General features: G+C 42.2%; 1 protein-coding gene across 1 annotated transcript; it reads left to right on the plus strand.

Annotated features, from left to right (window-relative positions):
• The first annotated feature begins 15,305 nt into the window (after positions 1–15,305).
• Positions 15,306–20,591, plus strand: LOC121547331 (actin, aortic smooth muscle). Its single transcript, XM_041858535.2, has 9 exons — positions 15,306–15,405; positions 17,059–17,233; positions 17,519–17,647; positions 18,256–18,366; positions 18,578–18,662; positions 18,789–18,950; positions 19,114–19,305; positions 19,432–19,613; positions 19,980–20,591. Exons 2-9 carry the CDS (start codon positions 17,105–17,107, stop codon positions 20,121–20,123), a joined length of 1,134 nt encoding a protein of 377 aa, XP_041714469.1. The 5' UTR covers positions 15,306–15,405; positions 17,059–17,104; the 3' UTR covers positions 20,124–20,591.
• The last annotated feature ends 233 nt before the right edge of the window (positions 20,592–20,824 follow it).

Here is a 20,824-nt window from a genome sequence, read left to right on the forward strand (position 1 = left end):
CTTCTGCATGACGACCTTGCCATTGCGCAATAACACTTATCTTTATCTTTAAGCCTCCTGTAGCTCAGTTGGTAGAGCATGGCGCTTGCAACGCCAGGATTGTGGGTTTGATTCCCATGGGGGGCCAGTATGAAAAATGTATGTCCTCACTAACTGTAAGTCGCTCTGGATAAGAGCGTCTGCTAAATGACTAAAATGTCATTGCCATAAATATCATTCAATTTCCAATGGAAGGCTTCATGTACAAAAAACACAGAGAATATATGCTGAGTAGAGTAAAAACATATTATATAAGCATGTAATTAAACAATGTGTTTCAACTAGTTTTACATACAGATCCTAATAGCTCTTAGTGAATGTGCATGATGTGTTGGGTACTGTGTCAACAGCTTTGAAATAGAAAAGGTTTGAAAAGGTCTGGGTTAGCATTAAAAAACAACATATTTACATTACAATAAATTACAATGTACAATATTGTTTTGAAAGTGATAGGCATTGCAACAACATAGAGTATTGCTGTGAAAGTACTAGGCAGATGATATGAACGATAGCGAATGTTGCGAATAACGATTGACTACTGCTCTGATTCTTCATAGTTTGTGTGGGTTGGTGTGAGTCATATTTCAATGAAAATACCTTATCGTATATGAAGATTATGTCTTTGTTAAATGTTTTTCATGAAGAAATTGAATGTTGTTTATGTTAGTATCAAGAGGGAATGTTTTAGTGTAACGCCACATACAACAGACAGGAAGTGTGTTGTAGACAGGGGAGACTGGTGATTGGCCAGAAGAGGGAGCATCTTTTTGCATTGTTTATAAATAGGGGCTAGACTACAGAAAGGGCAGAGCGGCCATTCTGAGGCGTCGCTCTCCGGGTGTCATGTCACCTGTCACTTATGCTGAAGCTTGTGATCTGAATAAACTTATGATCGAGGATTCAGTATGAGCAGACTCCTTTGTTTATCAGCAATAATTGCCACCACTCATCCGATACGACAACCTCTTTGTATTTCACATTTCACACAGTTTAAGGAATTGGTTTAGATTTGAATTTGCCTGGTCTTGATGTACTCCAAGACTGTAACATTATCTGGCAGCAGTTTTTGACGCCGTAAACATGGATTCCTCTTGAATCAAGTTCAATGAACCTTGTGTATTAATGTTTCTTGCAAGAATTTCTCAAGAATATGAGGTGTAAGGATGTTTATTTATAGTTGTAAGCTCCAGTTCAAGTTTTCTGAGATATTTGATGACACATCTTCCTGCAGACATTTGGAGGCTTGCCATTTGAATTCTTAAATTCTACAAGAAATGTTTGAGCATTGTGTGTGGTTAATCTGCGCTAGAGATATTTTACTGTACATAAATCTTTCCTCTTGTACTAAATTCTCCAGCGTTAAATCTACACAGTGTTAAATTTTACTCTGGTCCATTGTCTATATGGGTTCACACTTTTCAATGTTAAATGAACACACTAATTAGTTTGGCCTCTTGTAGCTCAGTTGATAGAGCATGGCGCTTGCAACGCTAGGGTTGTGGTTTCGATTCCCACGGGGGGCCAGTTTGAAAATTGTATGCACTAACTGTAAGTCGCTCTGGATAAGAGCGTCTTCTAAATGACGTAAATGTTTAAACTAAAGTCTTATTTGCATATTTCCCAGAGTGCATTGCCTATCAAGTGAATTGTAGAGTTACAGTGCATTTGGAAAGTATTCAGACCCCTTGACTTTTTCCACATTTTGTTACGTTACAGCCTTATTCTAAAATGGATTACATAGTTTCCCCCCCCTCATTAATGTTTTCACAATACCCCATAATGACAAAGCAAAAACAGTTTTTTTGATATTTTTGCAAATGTATTACAAAATAAACGTAAATATCCCTTTTACATAAGTATTCAGACCCTTTACTCAATACTTTGTTGGAGCACCTTTGGCAGCTATTACAGCCTTGAGTCTAATTGGGTATGACGCTACAAGCTTGGCACCCCTGTATTTGGGAAGTTTCTCCCATTCCTCTCTGTAGATCCTCTCAAGCTCTCGCAGGTTGGATGGGGAGCGTCGCTGCACAGCTATTTTCAGGTCTCTCCAGAGATGTTCAATCGGGTTCAAGTCCGGGCTCTGGCTGGGCCACTCAAGGACATTCAGAGACTTGGCCCAAAGCCACTCCTGCATTGTCATGGCTGTGTGCTTTTTCATTGTCAATAATTCAATTTTGCCCATATTCTTTATGAAGAATGTTAATCTCACTGGTTTGAGAACACAAAAAAAAAACTAATCCGCTAAATAGCGCCGCAAATAAACTCTATATTGAAAATATACTGTGATTGAAGACAAATAGTTCAGAGGTTAAATTATTTAAAAATATAGATTCATTATCAGTTCTACAAACTTCCTGGAGTATCTAAAAATCTACATGCAATAGGGTATGATGGGAAATATGATAATGAAGTGCGTGGTTTTGGTTTAACACCAACACAGGGGTTCTTTTACACCAAAAAAGTGTTAATTTAAGTTAGTTAACGTAACAAACTCAACACTAGAAATGTTACATTGCCAAATCAACACTAGGTAACACTGGCCAATTTGCTGTGTATAGATCAACATCTGTGTAACATGATCAATGTAAAGTGGTTCACTGAGGGCAATGGGTGAACAGTAGAAGGCAGATTGTGTGACAGAAGGAGCCCAAATAAACCCACAGATCCAGACGGCACTGCCACAGATAGGAGCAGAATTGAGATTTGGGAATGTAACCATTGTGTGTGGGGTAAGCTTGGAAAGTACACCCTGGATTTTCCGTAATGGGATGGTCTCAATTTGTAACCTGACTCCAAAGGACCAGTCAAGACAAGTATGAACTGATCTCACCTTAACTTAACTCAGAAAGGGAGAGTCACCACTTGACTCACTCCAGCTCTCTCCTTGTGCTGTCATGTGTGTGAACATTAAGGATGCCTCTAATATGATGGGTTCCTGTGTAACCTGCTTAAATATGTTTAAAAGTGTGATTCAATGGTTAGATGGATAGAATTTTAAGTGGAGATGAGGATGGACTTTAGCCCCAACTAACCCCTAGTTAGTTGCCACATCCAGTTAACAGAAAGTGGTATTGACATTCCTAATAGAGCATACAAAATGCTGTAATTACAGTGATTTTGTTAACAGATGTTTATCATGAGCAGGGCTTGATAGGTCATATTTGAGTCACAGTCTATTATCCTGCTAATCCCTTTAAATACCAAGGCAGTCGACCACTCAACATCAGGAATGAGAGTTTTCCTTTTCTGTTTGACCTCTGACACTGCCTTAAAGGATACGATGTAGTACTGTTTAGGTAAACAGCCCAAGTACTGAACTGCTGATGAATGGAATGTTCATTTCGTCTCACTTTGGAACCTGATTAGAAGGCAAATGAGTAGAATGGAAATAGAAAGCAATCAACAGCACCACCTACTGTTTACATAGCCACTATGCATAACTCTCAGCTCTCACAGTAATTCTGCTACACAGGTTGAGTCATCAGAGGGCCACAGCTCTGTTGTAAAAGTGGTAAAGTCTCTCTGACTGTCAGTGGGTCAGACCTCCATCAGCTCTCACCACATTGTTTGCTCCTGGCAAAACATAAATGTGCCAACCCTGATGTTCTAGCAGTGTCTGAATCCTGGCTTAGGAAGGTCACCAAAAATTCAGAAATGTCCATCCCCAACTATAACATTTTCCATCTAGATAGAACTGCCAAAGGGGGTGGAGTTGCAATCTACTGTAGAGATAGCCTGCAGAGCTCTATCATACTATCCAGGTCTGTGCCCAAACAGTTTGAGCTCCTACTTCTAAAAATCCACCTTTCCAGAAATAAGTCTCTCACTGTTGCCGCTTGCTACAGACCCCCCTCAGCCCCCAGCTGTGCCCTGGACACCATATGTGAATTGATTGCCCCCCATCTATCTTCAGAGTTCGTACTGCTTGGTGACCTAAACTGGGATATGCTTAACACCCCGGCCATCCTACAATCCAAACTAGATGCCCTCAATCTCACACAAATTATCAAGGAACCTACCAGGTACAACCCTAAATCCGTAAACATAGGCACCTTCATAGATATCATCCTGACTAACTTACCCTCTAAATACACCTCCGCTATCTTCAACCAAGATCTCAGCGATCACTGCCTTATTGCCTGCGTCCGTAACGGGTCCGCGGTCAAACGACCACTCCTCATCACTCTCAAACGCTCCCTAAAACACTTTAGTGAGCAGGCCTTCCTAATTGATCTGGCCCAGGTATACTGGATGGATATCGATCTCATTCCGTCAGTAGAGGATGCCTGGTTGTTCTTTAAAAGTGCTTTCCTCTCAATCTTAAATAAGCATGCCCCATTCAAAAAATTCAGAACTAAGAACAGAAACATCCTGTGGCGTTAGGAACCAATATAGTTAGGAACCAATATACAGAAGCAGTTAGGAAAGCAAAGGCTAGCTTTTCAAACAGAAATGTGCATCCTGTAGCACTAACTCCAAAAGGTTTTGGGACACTGTAAAGTCCATGGAGAATAAGAGCACCTCCTCCCAGCTGCCCACTGCACTGAGGCTAGGAAACACTATCACCACCGATAAATCTACAATAATCGAGAATTTCAACAAGCATTTTGCTACAGCTGATGTTCTGAAAGAGCTGCAAAATCTGGAACCCTACAAATCATCTGGGCTAGACAATCTGGACCCTTTCTTTCTAAAAATAGCAGCCGAAATTGTCGCAACCCCTATTACTAGCCTGTTCAACCTCTCTTTCGTAACGTCTGAGATACCCAGAGATTGGAAAGCTGCCGCGGTCATCCCCCTCTTCAAAGGGGGTGACACTCTAGATCCAAACTGTTACAGACCTATATCCATCCTGCCCTTCAAAAGTTTTTGAAAGCCAAGTTAACAAATAGATCACCGACCATTTCGAATCCCACCGTACCTTCTCCGCTATGCAATCCGGTTTCCGAGCTGGTCATGGGTGCACCTCAGCCACGCTCAAGGTCCTAAACGATATTATAACCGCAATCGATAATAGACAGTACTGTGCAGCCGTCTTAATCGACCTGGCCAAGGCTTTCGACTCTGTCAACCACCGCATTCTTATTGGCAGACTAAATAGCCTTGGTTTCTCAAATGACTGCCTCGCCTGGTTCACCAACTACTTCTCAGATAGAGTTCAATGTGTCAAATCGGATGGCCTGTTGTCTGGACCTATGGCAGTCTCTATGGGGGTGCCACAGGGTTCAATTCTTGGGCTGACTCTTTTCTCTGTGTATATCAATGATGTCGCTCTTGCTGCTGGTGACTCTCAGATCCACCTCTACGCAGACGACGCCATTTTGTATACATCTGGCCCTTCATTGGACACTGTGTTAACAAACCTCCAAACGAGCTTCAATACCATACAACACTCCTTCTGTAGCCTCCAACTGCTCTTAAACACTAGTAAAACGAAATGCATGCTCTTCAATTGAACGCTGCTGGCACCCGCCCACCCGACTAGAATCACTACTCTCGACGGGTCTGACCTAGAGTATGTGGACAACTACAAATACCTAGGTGTCTGGTTAGACCGTAAACTCTCCTTCCAGACTCACATTAAGCATCTCCAATCCAAAGTTAAGTCTAGAATCGGCTTCCTATTTCGCAACAAAGCCTCCTTCACTCATGCTGCCAAACATGCTCTCGTAAAACGGACTATCCTACCGATCCTTGACTTCGGCGATGTCATTTACAAAATAGCCTCCAAAACTCTGCTCAGCAAATTGGATGTAGTCTATCACAGTGCCATCCGTTTTGTCACCAAAGCCCCATATACTACCCACTACTGTGACCTGTACGCTCTTGTTGGCTGGTCCTCACTACATATTCGTCGCAAAAACCCACTGGCTCCAGGTCATCTATAAATCACTGCTAGGCAAATCTCTGCCTTATCTTAGCTCATTGGTCACCATAGCAACACCCACCTGTAGTATGCGCTCCAGCAGGTATATCTCACTGGCCATCCCCAAAGCCAACACCTCCTTTGGCCGCCATTCCTGGAGACTCTTATCTCCCTCACTTACTTTAAGCATCAGTTGTCAGAGCACCTTACCGATCACTGTACCTGTACACAGCCCTTCTGAAATTAGCCCACTCAACTACCTCATCCCCATATTGTTATTTATTTTGCTCATTTGCACCCCAATATCTCTAATTGCACATCATCTCTTGCACATCTATAATTCCAGTGTTAATACTAATTGTAATTATTTTGCACTATGGCCTATTTATTGCCTTACCTCCATAACTTGCTACATTTGCACACACTGTACATATATTTTCTGTGGTATTTTTGACTTTATGTTTTGTTTTACCCCATATGTAACTCTGTGTTGTTGTTTTTATCACACTGCTTTGCTTTATCTTGGCCAGATCGCAGTTGTAAATGAGAACTTGTTCTCAACTAGCTTACCTGGTTAAATAAAGGTGAAATAAAAAGAAAATGATAACATGATGCAATACAGTGAAACCTTGATGTTAGGATTATTTAATTGTTGGGTAGACATGGTTTTTAGAAGTATTTTGATGTATGCATTATTATCCATCTGATCAACAACAGCAGGGAAACTATTTTACTTGATTGATGATTTATCTCGACAGCACTGAATCTTGAACACTCGGTAACACTTTCTATGAAGTACATTTGTATGACATCCTTTATAATGTGCTATAACACTGACTATAAGCATCCATAATAACTCCTAAGCACTTATAAAATGCTGTATTATATTTTATAGATCATGAACTATAATTACTTATAAGATTATAGTCCATAATGCATTATAGCCATACTGGTTTGAAAACACAGACAACTACGGACGTGAATGGCTAGCTAGCTAACTAGTGAAAATATTTTCTGACAGATAGAGCTGGGACTGAGCTAGCTATGGAGCAATTTCAGTGCCAAGATAAATTGTCTTTGAATTCCATAATTTTGAATTTTATTAAGATATTGAATTGGAAATTATAATGCATACATACATTGAATCATTGAATTAACAAATATACATAATTGTTCATGATTTGAAACTGAATCGAATTAATATTGCAGTCCTGTGGCCTTCACCAAGTTAGGTCCTAGGTGAATGATATCTTTATAATTCAACTTTTTATGACAATACATTACGTATCTGGCCTTATTTTGAAGCTTTATCCTAATACTGTGGCCTGAAATGCATGGTTTACAAGCCACATCAGGCCTGCAAGTAGGGTTGCAAAATTCCAGTAACTTTCCCAACATTTTCAGATGTTCAATCTTCCAACTGGGATTTCTGGAAAACCTGTGAAATTAGCCAGAATTTTGCAACCCTACCTGCAAATCACATTATGCTGGCTTGCAAAGGGATGTATAAGTCCTATTGCAATCCAGCCGGAGGTAGGATATCCAACGGTTTACATTTTTATTCACCCACAAACTGCATTCATAATGACTGCCAGGGTTAGGAACAGTGTGAGGAGACTACCTAAGCCATTTAAACTGGAACAACCATTTCGGTAACGGGTGCAAAAAATTGAACTAAATGATAGGATTAGTTATTTATCTGTGTGTAGCACAGGATTAATCACTCAATGTACATACAAAAACACAGATATTCAAAACAATTCCCCAAAATAAACCCACAGTAGAGCATGCTGGGAAAAAAGTTAATTTGTTATCATAACTTTTAAAAAATACAGTTGATGTGACTCATTTAGTTTTGAGTCAGTACCAAAAACATTTTAAGTAATTATGACTTTTCATTGAATTTGAGATCAACTTACTAGAAGTATTTGAGTTAAAAATGCCTTTGGGTTTACAGTGTATTTAATATTGTTCTTGTGACTGACTGGGTTCGAACCGGGTCTCCTGCATGTCACAAGACTGTGTTAGCCCACTTAGCTAAAGTCTATAATAATTAGTTCAGGAAGTTCATGTTAATCACGCTGCTTGCATAGCAAGTACTGCTTCTCCCTGATTCAGCTCATATGAGACAAAAACTCAGGACCTCTGCCTCGCAAACACATGGGCCCTCTTTCATGAAGCATTCCAACCCATCTCAACCCATCGCGGTTGAGATGAGCTCAATTGTAGATCCAAGTTCACAATTGTAAAGGACGTCATGCTGCTTGCTTAGCGAGTACCGCTTCACCCTGATTCAGCTCATACCGAATCTCTAACTCAGGACCTCTGCCTCGCAAACACGTGACCGCCCTCCTGATGCGTTCCAACCCGTCCCTATAAAAAGGTATTTTTCAATTGCGCAAGGGGCAACACTTCAGGCTGAGGAGAGAGTTTCACAGATCCCAATCTGCTACACTAACACAAGTCTTCAAGATCCAGCAAGGTTACTCATCAAAAGAGCATGGTTTGGTGATCTATGCTTACGTGATGAGCAACCTTGCCTGAGACCTGAAGACGTGTTAGTTTGACATGTGTTAGTTTGTGTTAGACATGTTAGTTTCAAGTCTCCAGCAATTCATTAAAGGGTGACATGTGACTGACTGGGTTAAGACTGTGTTAGCCTGCTGAGGTAAAGTCTAAGCATTGGTGCTGTGACTACACTCTAAAAATAAAAGGTTCCTGGAGTATCCTTTAGGGGTTCTTCAAATTGAAACTGTGGGGGAACCCCTATAAGTTATTTGAAGAACCCCTTTTAATGGATCCTCAAAGAACCATTTTAATAACCTTTAATGAATTGCTGTACCAGCGATGCAAGGACATGTGCTATGTGGTGGAAGGGTTTAAGAAGTGTGGCCTCTTCCGTTTTGACCCTTCAGCCATTGAAGGGTCCCGTTTAATTAACTCTAGTCGCGCCGGATAAGAGTGTCTGCTAAAATGAGTATGAGGTCAAAGGGGGGTGAAATGAAACAGAGTTGGTTCGATGAACCAAACTCTTTCGTTGAGTAACCTTGCTGGACACTTAAAGTCTTGTGTTAGCTTCCTGAATGTATCCCTATGGTAACTAAATGCTGTGTTTTTTATGTACTGAAATAAAGCTTTGCTTAAAAATGTCCATATCGTGTTGACGCTGTCAAATAAAATGTTAACGTTACTAGGGTAGCTAACTGCGTTATTCCTTTTTCTTTCTATTCTGGAAAAGGATCACAGTTTACTTAAAGCCGACAAATACCTCGTACAGTGAAGGAAAAATGTATTTAATCCCCTGCTGATTTTGTACGTTTTCCCACTGACAAAGACATGATCAGTCTATAATTTTAATGGTAGGTTTATTTGAACAGTGAGAGACAGAATAACAACAACAAAATCCAGAAAAACGCATGTCAAAAATGTTATACATTTATTTGCATTTTAATGAGGGAAATAAGTATTTGACCCCTCTGCAAAAAAACAGTACTTGGTGGCAAAACCCTTGTTGGCAATCACAGAGGTCAGACGTTTCTTGTAGTTGGCAACCAGTTTTGCACATATCTCAGGACGGATTTTGTCCCACTCGTCTTTGCAGATCTTCTCCAAGTCATTAAGGTTTCGAGGCTGACGTTTGACAACTCGAACCTTCAGCTCCCTCCACAGATTTTCTATGGGATTAAGGTCTGGAGACTGGCTAGGCCACTCCAGAACCTTAATGTGCTTCTTCTTGAGCCACTCCTTTGTTGCCTTGGCCGTGTTTTTTGGGTCATTGTCATGCTGGAATACCCATCCACAACCCATTTTCAATGCCCTGGCTGAAGGAAGGAGGTTTTCACCCAAGATTTGACGGTACATGGCCCTGTCCATCGTCCCTTTGATGCGGTGAAGTTGTCCTGTCCCCTTAGCAGAAAAACACCCCCAAAGCATAATGTTTCCACCTCCATGTTTGACGGTGGGGATGGTGTTCTTGGGGTCATAGGCAGCATTACTCCTCCTCCAAACACGGTGAGTTGAGTTGATGCCAAAGAGCTCGATTTTGGTCTCATCTGACCACAACACTTTCACCCAGTTCTCCTCTGAATCATTCAGATGTTCATTGGCAAACTTCAGACGGGCCTGTATATGTGCTTTCTTGAGCAGGGGGACCTTGCGGGCACTGCAGGATATCAGTCCTTCACGGCGTAGTGTGTTACCAATTGTTTTCTTGGTGACTATGGTCCCAGCTGCCTTGAGACCATTGACAAGATCCTCCCGTGTAGTTCTGGGCTGATTTCTCACCGTTCTCATGATCATTGCAACTCCACGAGGTGAGATCTTGCATGGAGCCCCAGGCCGAGGGAGATTGACAGTTCTTTTGTGTTTCTTCCATTTGCGAATAATCGCACCAACTGTTGTCACCTTCTCACCAAGCTGCTTGGCGATGGTCTTGTAGCCCATTCCAGCCTTGTGTAGGATCTACAATCTTGTCCCTGACATCCTTGGAGAGCTCTTTGGTCTTGGCCATGGTGGAGAGTTTGGAATCTGCTTGATTGATTGCTTCTGTGGACTGGTGTCTTTTATACAGGTAACAAACTGAGATTAGGAGCACTCCCTTTAAGAGTGTGCTCCTAATCTCAGCTCGTTACCTGTATAAAAGACACCTGGGAGCCAGAAATCTTTCTGATTGAGAGGGGGTCAAATACTTATTTCCCTCATTAAAATGCAAATCAATTGATAACATTTTTGACATGCGTTTTTCTGGATTATTTTGTTGTTATTCTGTCTCTCACTGTTCAAATAAACCTACCATTAAAATTATAGACTGATCATTTCTTTGTCAGTGGGCAAACGTACAAAATCAGCAGGGGATCAAATACTTTTTTCCCTCACTGTATAGTGTTTTATAAATAGGTGAATCACTTTAATTAAAGCAAACAAAAACACATAGTGAGTTATAAAGCTTTATAATACTGTACATTATGAGCTGTTGTTAAAGTGTGTTATAGAGCCTAATGTGTGTAAGAATGATATTGTCTGTGTTTTCAAACCAGTATGGCTATAATACATTGTGCACTATAGTCATTATAGTTCATGATCTATAAAACATCATACAGAGTTTTATAACCGCTTATGAGTTATTATGGACTCTTATAGTTAGAGTTCTAACGCACTATAAAGGATGTTATGAAGCATTATACATTATGTACTTCATAGATCGTGTTACCAAACACTTTATTCCAGCAGTTGGGTTGAATCTGAAATCAAAATATCTACATATGAACTCTTACCTGAAGCTGTTTTGCTGAAAAACAATAGTCATTATTAAGCCACTAGAGAGCGATAGAGGGAAAGGCACAAAGAGTACAGAGAGTGCCAGTGCTCTCAGACCGCAGACAGTGAGGGCAGTAAAGGGAAAGGGAGATACCAGTAGGCCAGAGGTCAGGTGAGGCTAAATACAACAGTAAAAGAGGTAGAAACCAACAGAGACAAGACAGATAACACCAGATAATATCCATAGTTACACCCAATAGGACATTCTGGCTTTCTTTTCTCATCTTCTTCACCTCATCACGTCAGATTTGATTTGATTTGATTGGTGAAACCAATATAGTTGAGACCTTCAAGTCCTTTGACCAATCAGAGGATATTAAAGGAAATGGAACAAGGATCTGAAGTCTGAAGAGTATTGAGGTACGGCATCTATACTCGAGTTAGCTAACACAATGTTCCCAGACATGCTAGCGCTATACATTTTAGAATACAGTAGCCTACTACAACGGAGTCTCGTTCTCTCTCTCTCTCTCTCTCTCTCTCTCTCTCTCTCTCTCTCTCTCTCTCTCTCTCTCTCTCTCTCTCTCTCTCTCTCTCTCTCTCTCTCTCTCTCTCTCTCTCTCTCTCTCACACACATAGACAAACACGCATGTACACACACACACACACACACACACACACACACTCAAAACAGGAAGAAAATGGGCTCGGGCTCAGGCCTTGCTTGCGAGGAGTCGCCATAAGACATTCCAGAGCTGGTTGTGAGCAGATGCCTGTTGATGCTAAGCATCCAATGAGACGGCAGCAGGGAACGTCCTTTAAGACCACAGCTGCTTTGCCATTTTCGGTCAAAGCACATGCTAATAGAGCAGGACTGTATCCAAAGCCCTGCTGCACACACTGGCCTCCTCTGATCGGTTGATGTCTGCTGTGATGGACTTATGTCAGATGGGGTTTAATTTGGGAGGAGTGTTATCAGTGCTGATAGTTTGAACAGTAGCAACAGTAGCTGTGTTGAGGGAGATGTAATGGTCTACAACCACTTTCCCCATCAATGATAGAGGCATGGGTGGAAGATCCTGAGGGGCAGAGATGATTGTAAAGTTATGTGACACAAGGGTATGATGATGACTATCATCTTTTTTTAGAACCTCTCAGATAATAACATGTCTTCTGTACTGGAATATAATTACATAATGCTGTATACCCATGGTCTTCAAAAAAGTGCAATGTTTTATGCATAGACTTTCAAAACAAGGCTCACTGAATTAGTTACTGTTACTGTAGTTACTATAATTTAGAAACACAGATGTGCCTTTAATGAGGCAAAGAATGAGAGGAGGTCTCATGAAGAAGAAGAGAAGTCACTGCAAGAGAGGAGAGGAAGTAAAGAGTGCAGCTAAACATGGAAATAAGTGAGCGTCCACTGACTAACGGGGTGCAAAGGATATCTTCAGTTTAAACATGCAGAACGCCTTTTTACCGACAGTATTACGTAGATGCAGACGCACACACACACACACACACACACACACACACACACAGCACACACACACACACACACACACACACACACAATAGAGTGAGGGTATGTTTTTTCCCAGACCACACCTTCAGTAGGATTATTTCTTCCCTACATGCCTTGGGGAAGCGTGGTCTGCCAAGTCTCTCCTTATTTACTGAACAGCTCCTTTTTTGGTGCTGCATTAAAGTCTGCTGCATGCTGTTACTGTAGCAGAGTGGGAGGCAGATCAGTGGCTTTCCTTCAATGTGTAAAACTGACCTCCAATTTGGGTGATTTCACTCTGACAGACAGTGATAAACACCAGCCATGCTAGTATTGCAAAGGTCATGTATCGGTAAAGGTTCTCCTTGTAGAGATGTGCAAGTCTGACTAGTTAGACAATATTGTGAGAGCTGCGTACTGTTGAATAATTTTGCCTTTGTGTTACAATGAATGAAAAGTCTTATAATGTGGTACATTTGGCCATCTTGCGGTACAACATCTTGTTACTAATTGCAAGTATTAAAAGTATGAACAAAAGGAAGACCAGCATCAGCTAGCATCAGTCTAGGATGGAGTGTAGGCTACAACAAGCTACATTTATTTTTGATAGCAGATCTAACATTCCAAGCATTTTTTCCATGAAACAGTTTAGCTTCTGTACTACTGGACATGACGAATCCTTTAATACAACAGGACTGAGAATTCCCTCGAACACACAAGTAAGGAACAAGCTCAGTTACATATAATCGTCATGACATGGCAGAACATGAGAGTGAAATGAGAATGTTATTTCAAGATTTATGGCAGAGAAAGAAAAATATATACTTTTTAAACTGTAATTTAAAAAAATTATTTTGCTGTAGCTTAAAAGCTGTTGATCATTGGGTGACAGCTACATTCTTTTGCACAGTCTGACGATTCCTGACCATTTTAACTGTTTCAGAGGGATTGCTGTACCATTTGCATCTAATGACAATTCACATTCACTGACAATGGCCTTTTACAGGTACAGTATATTTAGTTAGTTCAACCACAAACCCAATAGCCCTCCAGTCATGCTGATAATATTCTTACTCTCTCACTTCCTTATTCCCTCTCTCCATCTTGTCCTCTGCCACCCCCCTCTCTCTCCCCTTCTCTCCACCCCCTTCAACTCCCTCTCTCCACTACTGTCTCTCATCCTGATATGGCTTTGTGCTGGCTATTGTCAGTACGTTGTTGTAGAGTAGCATACCTCATCAGACAAGCAGAGAGCCCAGAGAACCTGATACCTGAGACAACACCCGGCCAATTCGTCTGAAGATGAGCTCATGGGTTTACAGTATGTGATCCCACCAGTGCCAGTGCAGATGATGATTAGCGTCCCATCCCCAACTTATGACCAGCTGCTCCTCTTATAGTTCAATAATAACTACATATATTTAGCTTCAACTTAAAGGGGCACTTAAGCTTTAGACTATGTGTGTAGGCTAGAGACACTGGTATGGTCATGAGGATAATGAATATGAGGTCAAAAAGTGATGAAATGGAAGATAAAGTGCTTTTTGACCAGGGGGGAGAACTGTTCGTCTGACCCCCTGACTGTTAGAGCAGGGTGATGTGGCCTTTGTAATACTAAGAGCCAGTGACTCAACAGGCCACTTACTGTGGGTCTCAGCGCTGTGGCAATTGGCAGTTGGTGACAGGTTCTTTCAGCACCTTTAGTAAAGCCTCAACTTCACTTTTCCTCGCTATGGTCTCAAGGTCTACCTACCCAAGCCGCTGCTCACAAACGAGAGCACTTTTGGTAACACACACTTTATTTGGATTGTCCCAAGTAGATGGTTTGTAGATGTTCAGTAGATGTTCAATAACTGCCAACAACATTTCAACTAACTATCTACTAACCCTAGCTCTAACCCTAACCTTAACCCTTATCCTAACCCTAAACTTTACCCTAACCCTAGCCCTAACAGTAACCTTAGCAAGCAGTTGCTTATCAACAGATAGTTTAGTGTTAGTATGACCATCTCAAGATCATCTATATGGGTCTATCCAAATAAAGTGTGACCACCCTTTCCTTTCAGTGTGGGTTATCACAGACAATTACAAGTTGGGTTGCAAGGTAATTTCAGGGAGACACTGAGAAAAAGAGTGTAGAATGACAATCTGACATTTTGAGAGGTTAGGATATTCCATAGTTAGAGAATTTAACAGACCTCTACCTCAACTGACAAGTAATAATATTCCTTCACACTGCTTGAATATTTAATCATCTAACTGATGCCAATTCAAACAGCACCTATAGGCTATATTTGTGACCTAACCCATGTCACTCTTGCTACATGGTGATGCCACAGTCTATGTGTGTGTGTGTGTGTGTGTGTGTGTGTGTGTGTGTGTGTGTGTGTGTGTGTGTGAGGGCCCTGTGTGTCACAGGGGGCAGTCCTATGAGCTCTGTGCTGTGTGTTTATGTTCCAGGATGGTGAGATCTCCTGCCTTTCACAGAAAAAAGGCCCCTGGAATGCTCTGAATGATGGGACTTGGGCCCTCCACTATTGGACTGTTTTTCCCCGGCCATCCCTATAAGGCTCTGGCTGAGTGAGGCAGACAGGGAGAGTGCAGCCCCGGCTCCATGTTTGGGATGTGGGAGGGGGAAGTGCAAGATAGGGGCTGGGAGCTACATAAACTCTCCCCTGGCCAGTGAGGGGGCACACCATCCTTGAGCGGTATACCCCGGCCAAGCACTGTCAGGGTAAGTGGGCCACCACCTCACCTCTCCTTTCCTCCTTTCTCCTCCCTTCTCCTCTCCTACCATCTTCTTTCCTCTTCTCTCCACTTCTTTTGTCCTTTTTGCTCTCCTCTGCTCTCCTACCCTCTCCTCCTCTCCTGCCTGCCAGTCTGCCTTACTGCCTCAAGACGACACCTGCTACATTGTTAGCTGCTAATCTGCTAGTCTGAGTCAACTGCAGGGGTCAGCACCTTACAGCACAGACTGCTGCTCAATATAAACCAGGCTCATTAGCCTTGAAGAGCTTTGGCTAATCTCACAGGTGCATGTTAATACAAGACAGGGGTTTAGAAGTATCCCAGCTAAGTCACTGTGGTCTGTTGTGTGTATCAAGTGTCACAGCTCTTGGAACAGATCTTAAGCCTCATGCTGTTGTGGTTCATTTAGGATTTGTGGTTGAAGAAGTGAGTGTTGCTGCTCATGCTGGAGCTTGCTTGAAAGACTGTAGTAGAATAACACAGTTGTAAATGCTCGAATTGCAATGTCTTGGTGCAACTATGGTATAGGCTAAGATACCTGTTACCAATTATGCATTGTTTTTTCAGTTAGTTGATCATGGTATTAGACATCTGGGTCAGTACCATAACTCAACAGAAACATTTTTCTCAAAGGCTGTCTCAAAGTCTTGTAACGTCTCTTGGGGACAGTCAAGCTCATAGATTGTCTCATAGAGTGTAAAGTCTCTTAGGAACTCAGTCAGTTTGGAAAGTTTGGGGGTCTCTGTTATGTTCTGCAAATGATGGGAGTCTTGAAGAGTTCAACACTGGCCAACTTCATCATAGCTGCTCATGGTACCCTCTGCTGGAAAGCTTTGGAAATCCTTTATTCCAAAGGTTTATGACTAAATATGGTTCTCCTTGATTCTGCTGCCCTCTCCTCTCTCTCCCTCCCTCCCATCCCTGTCGTGTTTCGCTCCTTTCTATTTTTTTTAACGATTGTAGACAAGCAGGGCCAGAGAAAGGGAGTGAAGGAGAAAGGTTTGCAAAGTCCAGTCCAAAGACAGACATGACGCCGCATCATTTCCTAATTAGGAAGTTTTCCCAGGGTGCTGAATTCATTCATTACAGACTGGAGTACAACCCTAACCCTAACTCAGGAGGGTTGTAGGGTAATTCCTATGGGGAGTTTTGGTCTTAATCATGAATGCTTTGCTATTAATGTTACATTTTTACATTATTATAACATTGTATAACAATGTGCTTCATAGGCTTTTGGAAAAATGTATTTATATTGTACTCTAAGCACAGGTCAACTTTCCAAATGGACTTTGTCACTTTCAATAGGAATAGCCTACATCCTTTTTTCACACTTTGGTACACACTAGTGGATTTACCTGAGCCATGTATTCCTGAATGAATTAATGACAATAATTGCCACACCAGATTTGCATTTATTATGGTTTAAGGTTTTCATGAATTCACCTCAGAAGGGTGTGGTCACACTGCTTTAGAGGGATAGACCTACTCACACATAAATGTGAACACATGCACACACACACACACACACACACACACACACACACACACACACACACACACACACACACACACACACACACACACACCAATCTACCAATCTGTAGATGTTAACACACTCTTCTGTTTGGTGCCCCTGCAGTGATTGTCTCCAGTCGGAGTAAGGAAGGTAAAGCAAAGAATTGACAATGTGTGACGACGAAGAGAGCACTGCCCTTGTGTGTGACAATGGGTCCGGTCTGTGCAAGGCAGGCTTCGCCGGGGACGACGCCCCCAGAGCAGTATTCCCCTCCATTGTGGGCCGTCCCAGACATCAGGTGAGCCGCCATTCGTCCATCATAAGAGAGGCTGGATGTAACCGACTTCTGATTGGGTGATTGGAATGCATCCACTTTTTGACCGTAGTCTTTCACGGTCCTTGTTATATTCTTAATTTCAAAGCATTTTTATTTAAATGTTTCACTTTTTTTTTCTCATTACTTTACCCATCATGGTTTAAGGCTCCACACAGCAAAGCCTATTTGTTGAATTTCAGTGCTAGCAATAGCATCCACTTTACAGTGTGGTGAGTGTGTTTCTGACCAGCCTGTTCCTCTCCCCAGGGTGTGATGGTGGGTATGGGACAGAAAGACAGTTATGTGGGTGACGAGGCACAGAGCAAAAGAGGTATCTTGACCCTGAAGTACCCCATCGAACACGGCATCATCACAAACTGGGATGACATGGAAAAAGTAAGCCTACCACACCCTACCACACCCCACCACACCCTACAAGAAAACAATGACACACAGACTCATAAACACACATGATTTAGACGACCACACAAAAATTGCATTGGAACACAGTAACACATTCTAACATGGAATTTGATGTACTTAAATTTTCCATCATGGCACCCAAAAATAGCCCCTCAGCCAACACAACTCCCCGGATGGCACTTTGGGATCCATCCAGTGGCATTTAGATCCAGGATCTATTCTCAGAACTACTACATGATCATTGGTTAGATAAAGATGGAGTTAGCTAAAGAGATGTTATGCTAATGGTACCCCCGTCCTCCACCATGCAAGTTTTGTCATGTAATCTAACTATGACTCATCCCCGGTGACTAAGAGACAAACATGTCAACCAATTAGCTCAGGGCACACACTGTCATCCCCTCAACAGATGCATGCAACAGATGGTGTTATTCACTTAGAATCGCACATTTCTCTCAAAATCGACCTCAATGTTTTTGTGTGGCATTTCAACAAGGGCCTCAATAGAACCCCATATTTTTTCAACAGGTTGTGGTGAGGCTGTTGTTTGATTGGTTGGTGTGTTTTGTGTTGATTGGCAGATCTGGCATCACTCTTTCTACAATGAGCTCCGTGTGGCCCCAGAGGAGCACCCCACCCTGTTGACAGAGGCCCCCCTTAACCCCAAAGCCAACAGGGAGAAGATGACCCAGGTGATGACCCTCATACACTACAGCTGGGACTTGGTCCAATGTATATCTCTAACCCAGCCTTTTAAGGCTGTGTAATGCACTTGATATATACAGAAGGAATGTGTTACATGATGCTATGACCTTTGATTAGTGCCATGAGAATGGTATGCTTACTGTCAAAATGTTAGTGTGAAAAATAACACTGTAACCTAAACAAATGTTCATGTTCTAGATTATGTTTGAGACCTTCAATGTTCCAGCCATGTACGTAGCTATCCAGGCCGTTCTGTCCCTTTACGCCTCTGGTCGCACAACAGGTCAGTCTAACACACCAGTCAAAACCAGCCTAATTTTACACTGACCATTCAGTTCCACTGAGTCTTAACCTTGTGTCCTCCCAAACCTGTGTCCTCCTAAACCTGTGTCCTCCTAAACCTCCACAGGTATTGTCCTTGACTCTGGTGATGGTGTCACCCACAACGTCCCCATCTATGAGGGTTATGCCCTGCCCCACGCCATCATGCGTCTGGACCTGGCTGGCCGTGATCTCACTGACTACCTCATGAAGATCCTGACCGAGAGGGGCTACTCATTCGTCACCACTGGTCAGTAGGAACTGTGGGATGGTCAAATCTCTGATGACACTATATTTTCTCATACTGTACAGTACATTACTTTTAAGCAGAGGCCTATGCGGATACAGAAGTGCTGTTCTACCAATCAATCGAAGTTCTTGATCTAACCTCCCCCTTATTCTCCTATCTCTAGCTGAGAGAGAAATCGTTCGTGATATCAAGGAGAAGTTGTGCTACGTCGCCCTGGACTTTGAGAATGAGATGGCCACTGCTGCCTCCTCCTCCTCTCTGGAGAAGAGCTATGAGCTGCCCGATGGTCAGGTCATCACCATCGGCAATGAGAGGTTCCGCTGCCCCGAGACCCTCTTCCAGCCCTCCTTCATCGGTAATCCCCCTCTCTTTTTGTTATCCCTCTTTCACTCTCTCCATCTGCCTTTCTCTCAAGAGTTTGAAACAAAGATCTATCTCTGTCTCTTGTGACTCAGTGTGATTTCCTCTGGTTTCTCCCCAGGCATGGAGTCTGCTGGTATCCATGAAACCACTTACAACAGCATCATGAAGTGTGACATTGACATCCGTAAGGACCTGTACGCCAACAACGTCCTGTCAGGAGGTACTACCATGTACCCTGGCATCGCAGATAGAATGCAGAAGGAGATCACAGCTCTGGCCCCCAGCACCATGAAGATCAAGGTGTGTAGAAGATACTAACATACAGAGTTAACTTACACGTCACTGTGTGAGATGTTATACAGTGATTTGAACTTGTTCAATATAGTATTCCTCCTAATTGTAAAGGTCTATTTTTGCCATTCACAGCCAGTAATGATATTGGCCCACTTCAACGCAATTATCCTTTCCAAGTTTTGACCTCTTTTCTATTAATATAAATCTTTGTCTTCATAAGTGTTTCAGGATTTGAGTTAAGTTGTTAAGACTCAATCTGAAGCTAAATATCACTGATATTGTCTTACTAAGTTTCATTGTACTGTACCTTATTCATTGCACATATGTGATTTGCTCATTCTGTGTATTAAATGATCTCTTCTGTGTTACCAGATCATCGCCCCACCTGAGAGGAAGTACTCCGTCTGGATCGGTGGCTCCATCCTGGCCTCCCTCTCCACATTCCAGCAGATGTGGATCAGCAAGCAGGAGTACGACGAGGCCGGCCCTTCCATTGTGCATCGCAAGTGCTTCTAAACAAGGTCCAGACCCACCCACCCCAGCCCACTCCCTCCCTCCAGCCCCAATTTCTGCTCTCATTCTTTTGCCTGTAAACTGTGAATGTGTCCCCCATTTACCCTCCTGTGTTTCTGTCTTTGCACTGCCCACCCCTGAGTGAATGTTATGTTATGTTATTGGTTGGTTGTGTTTTTGTTTTGAATGAATAAAGCTTGAATGTGCAGCTGATATACAACTTTGGGGCCATTCCTGGGGGAGTGTATAGATTCCAGCAGTGGCAATAGAATGAAGTAGAAGAGGCTGAATCTGTTCCACAGAGCTAGCATTCTCCCTCTTTTGTTCACTTTGTTCAGTACTTCATCCCTGGATGTGGTCTCTCGCATGGCTCAGATCACTGCTGAAAGCTTCAACCATCTGACTGTTTGTAAAGATCCATGTGAACATGAATGAACACCCAAGGAAGGAATAAAGCTCTCCTACAAAGAACTCTGGCTCATACATTTATATTACAAGTGTTTATAATATAATTACTATAACTACTGTTGCATCTAGCCACATTTTCTTATACAAAAGACACCAGATTCTATGCGTCACTGCTACCCCACATTCTCAGAAAATGAACTACAACAAATGCCTGTTCTTAAAATACAAATTTCCTGATTCATCCTTTCAGGATAATGGCTTTGTTTATTCTCTAACACAACGTAATTACACTGACA

This window comes from Coregonus clupeaformis, chromosome 31 (assembly GCF_020615455.1).
Source record: "Coregonus clupeaformis isolate EN_2021a chromosome 31, ASM2061545v1, whole genome shotgun sequence".
In the NCBI taxonomy this organism is placed as follows: Eukaryota; Metazoa; Chordata; class Actinopteri; order Salmoniformes; family Salmonidae; genus Coregonus; species Coregonus clupeaformis.